This window comes from Sinocyclocheilus anshuiensis, unplaced genomic scaffold (genome assembly GCF_001515605.1).
Source record: "Sinocyclocheilus anshuiensis isolate Anshui unplaced genomic scaffold, SAMN03320099.WGS_v1.1 scaffold508, whole genome shotgun sequence".
NCBI classification, from domain to species: domain Eukaryota; kingdom Metazoa; phylum Chordata; class Actinopteri; order Cypriniformes; family Cyprinidae; genus Sinocyclocheilus; species Sinocyclocheilus anshuiensis.
In genome coordinates, this window is record NW_015555744.1 from 959,127 (window position 1) to 972,751 (window position 13,625).

Sequence of the window (13,625 nt, forward strand, 5' to 3'; positions counted from 1 at the left end):
GACAGATAGATAGATAGATAGATAGATAGATAGATAGAAATAGTCAGATGATAGATAGACAGATATATAGATAGATAGGTAGGTAGATAGATAGATAGATAGATAGATAGATAGATAGATAGATAGATAGACAGACAGACAGATAGTTTGCAAAAACACAGTTTGTGTTTGACAATGTCATTCTTAGGCCTAACAATAAATATGTGATTCTACTCGGCTTAATGAAAGATAAATGAATGAATATGTAATGATATTATAGGCCCGTCGAGGGGTATAGAGGCTAAATGCTTCATGCTAACAAATATTCAGCTCATTTACACATAATCTTCTCGATTAGCACTTTTGGAAACAGCTTACTGAGTGTGAGAACAGTATGAGTCTCTGACTGAATGAGACTGAGTGAGCAGCCAAGAAGCAGAGGCAGTTTGACAGGGGTGTTATGGAAGGGTCAGCTGGTGCTGCTCTGCATTGCATGAGAAAATGCAGGCAAGTAAGGCAGGTCTATATCGGGCACGTAGTCAGCATGCCAACTGGGTTACTGGACGGCACAGTGTGATGGACGTCCTGATAGCATGCCAAGCTTTCACGGCACGTCCAGTGTAATACAGGTACCCCGTGAGCCAGCACAAGTGTGGTTTGGGCTGCTAATCCAAAATCAGCTGCAACTTGGCATCTAAAGGGCATCAGATACTTAGCGGAGATGAGTGGTTAGGAGGCCCGGCTATTATCTTAAAGCCATCACCTCATCCAAAACTCTGGCACCCACTCGAGAGGTGGAGCAGATCTCTGTTCTGTCATGCCAGTGATTTTGAAATGCCCTGATTTGGGCGGTACAGCTGCAGTGGGACATCTGGAGCCTCTTCGCCATGCCCTCCTACTCCACCACTGCCCAACAAACCTGATAGCCTGGATGAGCACCAGCACAATTACTCAGATATCTTTTGGGTCATTGACATGTACAGCAACATTCACAGTCACAATCAGCCTCTTCTGCTCTATATGTCTTCAAATATTGATCCATGCTCTGGTACAGTGAATGGCCAAGGCTTTATAAAAGTGAGGCCTGACAGGAAGGTGAATGAAGAGGAATAGAAAGAACCACAGAACTAATGGAGGTTAAAACAGTTCACTGAAGTTCGCACACTCAATTTTTTTCCCCATAAAATAGGCAAATAACTTCTGGAAATACCAGCAAAACTTAAAATAAGCACTCTGGGGATAAGCAAACACTGTACAATTGCTGTGGAAGTCAATAGTCTCAGTCTAAATGAAATGTAAATGGTTTTTTGAAAGAGAAATTATTTTTCTGTCTAGAGATGGCTGGTTCAGTTTTGATGAGGGTAAATCTCTTTTGCAGTAATGGCACTGCCTCCCTCCGCTAAAGTATCAGACGTTTATATTTAACTCAGACTTGGGCAGGCTGATTCACCCCACGGTAATTGAGGGTTGAGGACGGTAAGCTCAGCTGGATTGGAAGTCACTGTAACCCGGCTGCAGTGCATGTCGGTTAGGGAAAGACATTGCAGGCATTTACTTTTGGTCTCATGTGTGTAACACGTGTGAACATGAATGCGTTTCATTTATAGAGATGTCTAATTTCACACTCAAGATGCATTGCAGAGTACCAAAGAAGAGGCACATCCAGAAGCGATCAGTTGTAAAGCAGTCAGTATATAATACATAAAAAACATGACTGGCAACAAATACATTTTTTTTTAAAAAGCAAGGAAAGAAAATATTTTTTAAAGAATGTTTTTGTCCATACAATGAAAGTCCTGGGGTCCAAAACACCACTGAAACTGACTTTCATTGTATGCACTAAAATAAAATAAAATAATTTCTTTTGCATTGCATAGTAGAAAAAAAGTCATATTTTGCAATGGCATGAGGGCAAATAAAAATATGACAGAATTGTTATTTTTAGGTGAACTTGAAAAGTTGGAAAAAAAAAGAATCTGCTTTAATAAAAAATAAAAAAGGTATCACCTACAGTGAACAAAAAGCATTAAGCTTTGAGACTTTTTGAGATGTTTTGAGACGTTAAGCATGTTCTTTAGGCATCACAACAGACAGAATGTCACACTCTAGAGCTTCTAATAAAAAAAAGTGGTGCAACTGTTTAGTGAACTTGTGTCTTCACACTCAGTGGCTTTATCTAACAACCAAGATGACAGACAACAACATCAACTGTGTCAGACACTCCAGCCGAAAGCAGAGCCTCTTGATCTCCATGCCCTTGTGTGACATGTCTGACCTCACAGACGCAGGTGCTAGTCTTAAGGAATACTCTGAGATTAGCAGAGGTTAGATTGCATGCAGCATGCAGTGAGCCCCAAAGAATGGCAGGAATGTCCGTCCTGTGGAGGTAGGGGTTCACGAACGGAGACGCTACAAATTCGGCACCTTCAGACTTTGTTATGCTTAGTGTAGCGAAAAATACAGCTGCCTCTCCTGTGTCAGTTATGTAGAAGCAATCATCCGTGAGACAGCCATGAACAGATTAACGCAGCCAAATGGATGGTTGTAAGAATGTCTTTTTCGCAAACTTCATTAGCTCAGAACCCATTTGAGCACAAAAACTGCTTGCTTCTTTCAAAGCCTGTACCTCTTTGTTATTCACATGTCCTAACTGTCCGACCTGGCACATTTTTACGGTATGGAATGACACAGCACTCTTTCGGGAAAGAGACTTTAGAAAATCCCTGCATGCCGATTAAAAAGAACATTCCTTTGACCTCCTCGCAGCTTTGCCAGGCAATGTGGTAGCTCCAAAACAAAGAAAACAAATAGTTGACCACTGATGTGTCCAGTGCTGGGGAGGAAGGGAGGGAGAAGAGGAAGCAAAGCAGTAAATCTTCAATCCCGGCTTCTTTTCATCAACTTTACTGACTATTTTGTCTCTTTTAAATCCTGTAGGATTCCTCATGTTTACCTCAGATTAATCGTTAGATGCGTCCGCATGCTGCTTTACATTATGGGAATGTTATTGACAGCTGAGCACAACTGAATCTGAATCACCTCTGGAAAGATGTACACTGAATGTTGACAGTACGCAGCATGTGACCACAACAGTACGTGTTGATATTCTACATTAAAATGCACGATTACTAAAACAGAATGAAAGAAAGGAATTTTGATGGACAACTTAACATCCAACACAACCAAAACCCAACCACTAAAGAGCAGGAAAATTGAGAGATAATTTAAAATCAAATGCACTCAAGCAATCAACAGCAAACAGAAGAGAAAGGAGGATGAGAGCGAGTGAATCCCCAAACTGACCTGCTTCACTTCAGCCGGCATCACGGAAATCCTGTTTGGTTAAGCCTCTGGGAGAAACGCGAGGAGAACAATATTCTCTTGAGAGTGGAGTTTGTCTGTCTGTCAGTCAGTCAGTCTTTCGTTCCTTATTATGTGAGTACGTCCTGTGAGAGCCGAGGCAGCTCAGAGCCACAGAGCCATCCTTTCCCGACAGTCACATGCACGAATATACTCCGTCTCTCTCGCCTTCTTACATCTTCTCTCTCTCTCTCTCTCTCTCTCTCTCTCTCTCTCTCTCTCTCTCTCTCTCTCTCTCTCTCTCTCTCTCTCTCTCTCTCTCTCTCTCTCTCTCTCTCTCTCTCTCTCTCTCTCTCTCTCTCTCTCTCTCTCTCTCTCTCTCTCTCTCTCTCTCTCTCTCTCTCTCTCTCTCTCTCTCTCTCTCTCTCTCTCTCTCTCTCTCTCTCTCTCTCTTTCTCTCTCTCTCTCTCTCTCCCCTTCTCACACACACGCTCTTTCTAACACATGCTCATAATCCTCTCAGGGACAGAAGAAACCCGCCTCCACCGTCGCCGAGCGAGGATGCTGCAAACGTTGGGGCGAATAATGATTTCACAATGAGGAGAGATGCTCTAGACAGTCCAACGAATCCTTCAATAAATTCAGGAATCTGGCTGAAGAGAACCAAAACAAAACAGCTCACACACAGAGAAGTGGAGGGGGAAAAAAGTTGCCCAGTGCTCCCAGAAGGCAGTTGCCCTGTTCACAGCGTAGAGTTTTGTACTCTCGTTCTCTCCCTCTCCTCACCGAGCATCTATGCAGACAAGGGTCAGATGGATTGGAGGGGGAAGGGGCTGACAGATAGACGCAGCTGGAGTGGAAAGAGAGAGAGAGACAGAGAGAGAGAGAGAGAGAGAGAGAGTAATCCTAAATCATCCTAAAGTTTATTGAGGCAAAACTTGTAGTTAATGGTTTGTTAATAGCGAGAATTGGACCTGAAAAATAAAGTGTGACTGTATAAAAATAAATTAATAAACCTCAGAATCATCAGTTAATTGTAACAATTTTTGTGTTCAAATTCAAGCAAATGTTTACAATAATTGACAGCTCATTTAAAAAACAACAACAGTAATGTATGCCAATCTCACACTGTGAACACCTACCCTAACACAAAGTTCTGTCAGGACCACTATCGTCAAAGATGTTTGATAATTAGCATACAGTTTGGATTGGCGGTATGGTTCTGTTCTGGGCAAGAACTCTCTGCGCATCCATGCAGCCTAGCATGGATGAGAGCAGGGAGAGCAGCGATAACCCCCCAGGGCAGGGTAAACAGAACAGAACCAACATAAATGTATTGCATATATCGTTAAAGTTCAATAATTTTATGTACACATTTTAGAATTAGTCTGATTCAAAGGATAATCAGAAGGCTGAATCCTGACTGACAGAGGAGGAGCTGGGGATGGAGAAGGGTAATTAGCTATTGAGCAATGCGAAAACTGCTGATAATACTGAGGGACCTTGTATATGAATGCTTAGATAGGTGTCGTATTCCTATAGGTAGATGGGGATCAGCTGAGAGTCAGCTGATGTGAGCTTGACTAACGTGACCTGCCAGAACTAACGCTACACTTGATTTCGGTTTCAAAAAATAAACCACAGGCCTACAACAAATTTGTCAGTCAAACGTAACTTTATGAACTTATTTAACCAAGAAACTCCAGATTCGAGTGCAAACTCGGAGTGGAAATGCTTCAATAAACTGTCAAAGCTGAAAATATTCCACCTCGGAGCTCACACACTCTTTTACTTAAAAACCAAATCCTTCTCAAACTTCGAACAAGAGTCAGCGCAAACACACCCCCATACTGAAGAGCATCATGTCTTATCTAGCAGTAACAGCCTGAATCTGTTTGCAGTCGGCCTGAATGACTTTGTTTCTTTTTCTACTACAGAGTCTGACACCAAACAGACTGCAGAACGCCCTGTGGTCGCTGAATAGTATAAACATGTCAACAGAAAAAGTGTTGATAAATAAATAAACTGAAAGTAATCAGAACGTTTTAGTGGACTCATGCCTGAGGAGGTATTGTGATGGAACAGACGCCGGGAAAGGTTAACGTGGACTACTGCAGAGAGAAAGACAAAAAGAGAAAACAGATAATGAAACGAACAAGAAAGGATAAGAAAGATACGCAACATACATGCGACTGTTTTAATCTCATAAATATATTTATAAGTGCTGAATATTTGAGAAGGCTTTTGCTCAAGAGGATGTGTGATGTTTGCTTAGGGTTGCAGCACTCCCAGATTTGGAATGTAATGAATTTCATCATTAGAAGTTTTCAAAGGTGGCGACTCAGCAACATTCAGATCACATTTTAAATGCATCACCTCTGTTAACGAGCACTGATTATATTTAAAGGGGTCATATGATGCTGCTAAAAAGAACATTATTTGGTGTATTTGGTGTAATGAAATGTGTTTATGCGGTTTAAGGTTCAAAAAACACATTCTTTTCCACATACTGTACATTATTGTTTCTCTTCTATGCCCCGCCTTTCTGAAACGCGTCGATTTTTACAAAGCTCATCGGTCTGAAAAGCGAGGTGTGCTCTGATTGGCCAGCTATCCAGTGCGTTGTGATTGGCTGAATACCTCAAGCGTGTGACGGAAATGTTACGCCCCGTGCCATACTGTGATGCCCTGTCCGGCCGAAGTGACGAGACAAAAACATTCAAACCCATTATAAAGGAGGCATTTGTTGCATCCAGTGGGGACATAATTACGGATTATAATGACTTATACTGTCTTTTTACGCGTTGCATCGCGCCGCGTAAACATAAAACCATGTCTGCATTTGTGATCAGAGAAATGACAAACAACAAGTGCTACTCTATACTGCCCAAAAAACTCGTGTTTGAATCGTCAGTGGCAAATTCTTTAAATATAAAAAGTGGTTGACTCTTAACTTTTATAAAGAATATCTCTTTGGATTTGAGACTTTAGTCTTTGCAACTTTACAGATCTTTTTTATGCACCAAGAGCTTGTAACACTCCAAAGAGAAAGGAAAAATTTAAATCGCATCATATGACCCCTTTAATACAAAAAAATGTGGGACTGCAGACTGGGAAATAAACATACAATATTGTTTCTCTTGATGTGCATGATCAAACACAAAAATGTCAGTCTTGGTTCTTAACAACAACACAGATCTGGTAAATGAGATCCTGAGAGAGAATATGAAGAAAACCAAAAAAAAAAAAAAGGGAAAATGCGGAGCATAAAATTTAGCATTAAAGGAATAGTTTCACCAAAAATATAAATTCAATCAATATTTACCTTACTTGTTCCAACCCAAATTACTTTTTTTTCTGTGGAACATAAAAGGTGAATTTCTGAAGAATATCCTGGATATTATTTTTAATATAATAAAAGTGAATGAAGATAGTTAAGTTGTTAAACTCTGAAATGATGCAACAATCACCATAAAAATAACATAAAACTAGTCCACATGACTCTATATTCCAAGTTTTCTAAAGTCAAACCAAAATACTCAATGAAAATTTCATTTGCTCTCCATGGTGTGTTCATATTATAATCAGCAATGCCAGATCCACGAAGAATCACTCTATTGAGTTGGATCTTTTCGATTAATCCATTGATCCAGTTAAAAAAACAGGTATGAATGACTTGTTCATGAATTTGACTAATTCAGTTCTTGAGTTTCAATTATTCAGCTTCAACCCACTGGAGGGGAAGATTATCAGGGAATAACAATGTAAATTTGGTTTGTTCCTCACACAAAGCTATCACATGACATAGAATACTTAGAATACACCTCACAACTCATGGCACCTTTGATACTTTTTTGTCATTTTGGAGCTTGAGAATGTTATACAGGTAAAGGTGAGTAAATACTGACAAAATGTCAATTTTTGATGAACTATTTGTTTAACTACACTACAACTCGCACTGTTGTGATAACCATCTACTTCAAACTACCATTAAATATAATCTCCACACCACTGCTTTCAGTCTGAGCTGTCCTACTTTGTCATACCAACGTTCTCACACAGTAGCTGCTCTCCAAACACTCACTTATTCAAAGCTCATCATCCAGTCCTCTGCTCGAATCAAGTCTTGTTATGACACAACATGTGTAAATAGACCAGGCCCTGGTAATAAGGTAAACGACTGGCAGTCTGGACATGCACACCAATCTCTGGATAAATATAAAGAGCAGAAATTAGACTTTCCATGCACACACAAAGTCAATAAAGCCACCAGAGACCAGACAGAAATATTACACATTTCATATCAGTGGGAAAACAACAGGAGAATAAAACAAAGTAATTTAGCTGATCCTATAATGCGCTGCCTGCCACACAGAGTGATGACTATTTAAATCCTTTAGGAGAAAGTCAAATAAAAATATCAACACTTTTTGCTTTCATTGTTTAAATGTCATTTTAAACAACATTTCTAACTCTATATATTGGAACAAGTTGTTAAATCAACCTATTTCTGTAGAAACGTACAGGTAATCATCGGCTATATCGGGGCGGTTTCTCCATTAGGGCTATTGGGCGACGCACCAACAAAGCGCGAAAGGGAGGGGTTTTTTTTCTTTCACATTCAACCACAGTGTTACGCTAGCTTTCACTGTTTGTTCTGCCTGTAAATAGTCCAATCAGCGTCGAGTCGCGTTTTGTGTAGTACCGCCCCTTTTTGGGCGATATCTGTCAGACTGAGAATCGCCCCGAGTGCTCTCATAGACTTCCATTCAAAGATCTTTTTTTTTCGAACTGCAGGCACCGCAATGCAATCTCTATGAGTTCCGGGAGGGTTAGCACTAACGTGCTTTCGTCATCATGCGTAACCTTAACTTGTGCAAGGATTGGTGGGAACAGTGACATCCAATAATATTTAAAAACTATTTTGAATTTTAACAACAAGAAAAAATGAAAAACTACTTTAATATTTTGATCAAATGTGAAAAAATAAGAAAAAAAAACCGAGAAAAAAAAAAACAGACAGACGGGGACAGTTATGCCAACTCAAATTCAGTTGTCAGTTGAACTTGATCGACATCTTGCCGAACGTTACCTCAGCGCAGATGAATCGTCGTTGTAGCAATAAGGATAAATTGTCAATTAAAGAATTAGGACCACCAAGACCAAATTTAAACATCAAACATGTATCTACAAAGGGCGGGAAGTCGTATAAACGGGGATTTCCGAGGACGTGGTATGAGCGGAAAAAATGGCTAGCGGACTGCGAAGTAGCTAAAGCTTTATTCTCCTACCCCTGCATTTTGTCCCATCCCGAGAGCGTGACGGACATCGCATGGACAACTACAGATGTAATGTAATATAAGTGAGTAATGTGATGTAAGTGAGCAGTGTAATGTAAGTGAGCAGTGTAAGTGAGTAATGTGATATAAGTGAGCAGTGTAATACAAATGAGCTGTGTAATATAAGTGAGTAATGTTGTAAATGAGCAGTGCAATATAAGTGAGTTGTGTAAATAGTGATTTATGGGACTTCAATTATTTCTTATTAAACTGAAATTGAAGTAAAGTTTTTTGGAAAACCACATCCTGGCTTCAGTCTTCATTTTCTGCTGAATTGTGTTAACACGCATATAGAAACATAAGGAGAGCAAGAGATTGATTGTTAGAGTCAGTTTATTTTTAATTAATACTATAGTAGTTCAGTTTCCTTTACATCTTTAACTAGCCGTTCATTTATCAATTGAATGGGTGACCTATCCTCATTAATCATGCAAACATTTGCCCCCCCTGAGAGAATTGGCAGGAGCCGCCACTGAGCTATATATTTGATCGTTACCCATCAACAAGTTTGTGGCACACAAATGATTAAACTGTGGTACTAAACCACTTTAAGACAACCACTATATTAAAAGTCAGTGCTGAAGCCTCCGAACAACTCTTTCAAGTAACCGTGCATTTTACACACTTCAAATGGTTTCAATTTAGGCTCCCAATAAGAGGGTCAAGCACACATACTTGTTTGGTTATATAGGAACATGCCAAGTAAAGGGGTCACATTCCTGGAGTGACTCAGGGGTCTCATAAAGCAAGGGATTCTTATTTTAAACACATGAGTTCAGGATCCACTGAGTGAACAGCAGTTGGTCTTTTAAGTGGTTCCAAAGTCACTCCTGCTGGTATGGTTACTACTAGTTACTTAAAAAAAAAGTAATCTGATTACATAACTTGTGTTGCTTCTAATGCTTTAACCCCAACACTGTTAACAGTGGTTTTATATAATTAGTTTACAGCAAATAAAAAATCTAGCTGTTTTTCACCTTAAATCCACCATGTAAATGTAATTACAATACATTATTATTATCAGGCGTGGCTCGTCTACATGGGCAGGTGCACAACATAGACCTCTATATAAACTGAAACAATAATAAATTGTAAATTTGTTCAGCATTCTGCAACAAATATTTTTCAGATTTTCGATACTATTTTAAGTCGTAAAGTAAGCAGTATATATTAAAATCCTGCGCATGGCTTTAGCAGGCATACATGATACATGACGGTGCCTGAGACCTCCCGAGCTCAACAGTGCCCCACAATTTTGCAACGAAAATCTGTTGTGAAAAGGGGAACTGCAGCACGCTCTAATTGAGAGCCATTGGGGCAGTTTTGAGACTGCCCCGCTTATTTTCACGTTACCTTACTTGAACCTCGCTCCACCAAGGCGATATCAATCCACTTCAGCTATGTGTCTGCATCAGGTCAGTAACTAGTTGGCATGTCTGTTTTTTTCTATGTGGAGTAGTGGATCAAATTAACAAAGTATAAATCCTTTAGTTTAAATGTGCTCACATGAATAGCCTTTATATGGTTATAGTGTGTTTGTTTTATTATTATTCTGAGAATAGACATTTGATCGTCTTTCCTCACCTGAATTGCTCCACAACTTGTAACATTCTAAATCAACATTTGGAGGTGATAAATGCTATATTAAGGCAATTATAATACAGCATTTTATGCGTGTTCTCCGAGCCTGTCAATCAACATTAGCACACCACCCACAGGATAATGCAAGGACATCTCTGCCAAAATTTTGTCCGCATGTGTTCAGAGATTAGAATATAAAGTTTACAAAATGTTTTTCATATATTAGTGCTACGACCCAGAATCTGCCCCACCTAAATTTACGGTAAGGAGCCACTACTGATTATTATTATAATATCAAAAAAATACTTTTAAGCCATTAGATAAACTGGTTACACTTTAAAATAAAGTTTCATTTTTTAACATTAGATAACTAAATTAGTCAAAAAACTATAAATGAAAAATACTAAAGCACTTATTAATCTTAGTTAATTGCAACATAGTTATTTCAACATAGTTACTTACTAAAATCATAAGTTGTATTTGTTAATATTATTTAATGAACCTGAGGTAACAAGAACTAATAGTGACTAGTTGTATTTTTTTACTAATTTACTAACAAAGATTAATAAATACTGTAACAAACGTATTGCTCATTGTTAGCCAATATTACTTAATGTATGAACTAATGTTAACTGATGGGACTTGATTGTAAAGGATTACCAATAAAACTATTAAGACAGACATTAAATATATCACCCAGCACTCAAATTACAACACGGGAAATGCTGGACACGACCTTATTTATACTCAGAGAGTGAGAAAAAAAAGATCAAGCAACATTGTGAAAAGAAAAAAAGCAAGAAAACTGTTCTTCGTGTATTTTAGGGCTTTTAGAGGATTAATCATTTGATGGATTGCGGAAGGGGGATGAGAGCGGTCCGAGCAGCCCTCTGTAGAATATGAATAGCTGTGGGCACCTGCAGCTGCTCTGAATACAAAGAATGCAGCTATTCCCGCTCCTCAATGAGAGCGTCTGTCCTTCAGTGTTCCAGCATTATTAACCACGCAAGCAGATTCACCTTTCTAACACCAGCAGACATATCAAAAATAGGGATTACTCACAGGATTAATGTATTATGAAAGAAATATAGCCATATCACTGGAAGTGGATCCTGATTTATGACATACTGCATGGGCTTTACAGGCAACTACCTGAAGCTTCACGCTCCACTTCTCATCGCTCATCCACAACAGTTTTACTCTCCATTCTGTCTGCACTTCTTATTGAAAATAAAGTATGACCTAACAACAGGTAACTTCTTCCAAGCAGCTATGTGAGGCACATTTAAGCACATCAGTGACGATCACTTGCCCAGTGACTCTCTAACATGATAAAACCATCACCATTCATGTAGTTTTCATATCACTGCAATGACCACAACTGAAAAATACTTGATGCACGCAAACTTCAACATTACTTTCACTAAGATATGCCGTTTTCTTCATGGCATTATTTTGTTGGCATAAAGAAGACATTTAGGGGAAAAAAAAAACATCTCAATAATAATATTTGCAAAAAAAATATTTTTAGTCATGTGCATACACAAATGTTCCACATTCTTGTGACACATTCTCTGATTGCCCCATATTTTTAGTCACATTTGTAATTTTCAAAGGAAAACTTCTGGAATTTAAAAGGAGAAAAAAAAGTTGAGTAGACAAAACTGTTAGCACTATGTACGTGTGAGAGCAGAAAAAAGCTAAATGAGAGGTGCGAAAGATAAAATAAGCAATGCAGGCAGTTTCACTGCTGCTTTAATTATAGTTTTACAAGAGGTTTGACTTTTCCTAATGGCACTGGAAGCGAGGTGATATGGGAGATTGTGTATGTGTGTGGGAGGAGGGTGAGAAAGTCATTGTTAAGAAGGGGATTTACAAGACTCTAGGCCTCCCAGGCTTTTCCCAGTAGCGAGCTTCCTTGTGTTTTGCGGCTAACCATACGTGTCCACAGGCATGGAGGAAATACACCCAAAAAGAAAGGACAAGCTTTATAGGGTATGTCTGAAAAATGCACATCCAGTATGTATAGTCTATGACTGCTTTCAGTGCACAATTTAAAAAGTCATTGCATAAGACTACTATTTAAAAAATTGGGTCAGTAAGCTTTTTGAAAAAGTCTCTTAAGCTCATCAAGGTTTTTAACACGGATCAATTCAGTGCATCCTTGCTGAATGAAAGATTTAAACTGATACACATCATTTTAATGGATCCTTGCTGAATATTCATTTCTTTCAAGAAAATAAAGACCCCAAACTTCTGAATTGTAGGGAACTGTATATACATGTGGGAAAAATAAGGCCATATAAAAATCATATTGGGATGAACTGATTAGATCATTTGGCTTACAGTACATTTAAAATAATAACAAATAATAACAGAAATGATATATATATGCATTCTGTCCATGAGGATAATCTAACATAAGTAAAACATATTTTATTAAAATGGAGCCTGGAATTTTTCACTTCTCTTTTCTCAACGTTTACAGAACAAACTGAAAATGTCAGCTCTGTGCTCCTCACACCTGTGGACCTGTACAGTAAAACTGAGGAACCTGAGCAGTGGTGTATCATGCCATCTCTGTGTGTCTTATCACAGACAGCACTGATCAAAGCAGCAACTTTTCTTCCAAAGCTCTCCACAGGCCTTTCAGACTCAAAACATTTAGACAGATCTAGCAAAGTTCAGCCACAGGAACCAAGCTTCAGTCCTCCTGGCACGCTTCCTGAATTTTAAATAGTGTTCTAGATTCCAGGAAGAAGTAGCTGTGATGTTCCTCGTACTGCCTCAGGTCACGACCTCTGAACATTACTTACACGTGAGACAGTTGGGGTTACTTTAATGAAAAGCTGTCTATGGTGTCAGAGTTGCTGTGGAAGGTCTGCCATTGATGGAGTCCTATTGCGTGCCTCTGTCACTCTGTGACCTTTTAGGCCTTGTGAAGAATAATAAAGGCTTAAAAAAAAAAAATCAATGTCTGCAACTCAGTAAACAGACCGAAGATAAAACCGTGAATGAGGTGAGTCCTTTTATTCTTTGGGAATCAAATCTATTAACACTTGATACACCTCCCAATACAGTATTAATGAGTACAAGACACAAGATGAATGAGGCGCACCTGCAGAACCACAACAAATGCAGCAGTGCCAATTATTCATACAACATTCCAAGAAACTGCATGCATATGGACCATTTTCAAATTATAAAACACTGAGATTTATAAGGCAAAAAGAAAAGCCACTGATACAATGAAAGCATGAGAGAACTGCTGAAAGAAAATATCTGAAGATATCAACCTTAAAAGACAAACATATACTTATTCATTTTAAATATTTATACATTTATATTAATTAAAACCATAATAGCTGAACTATATATATATATATATATATATACAGTTGTGCTCATAAGCTTTCATCCCCCTTG

General features: G+C 38.7%; 1 protein-coding gene across 9 annotated transcripts in view; it reads right to left on the minus strand.

Annotated features, from left to right (window-relative positions):
• LOC107673389 (armadillo repeat protein deleted in velo-cardio-facial syndrome homolog) overlaps positions 1 to 13,625 on the minus strand; it is a 215,621-nt gene that overhangs the window by 97,820 nt on the left and 104,176 nt on the right. The window contains exon 1 of one of the 9 annotated variants that reach the window (XM_016466956.1): positions 3,283 to 3,533. The exons of the other annotated variants lie outside the window; for them this stretch is intronic. Within the exon in view, the coding sequence (XP_016322442.1) occupies positions 3,283 to 3,303 (21 nt within the window). The 5' untranslated portion in view covers positions 3,304 to 3,533. Of the gene's footprint in view, positions 1 to 3,282; positions 3,534 to 13,625 lie in introns of those variants that run through there. 9 annotated transcript variants of the gene reach the window in all.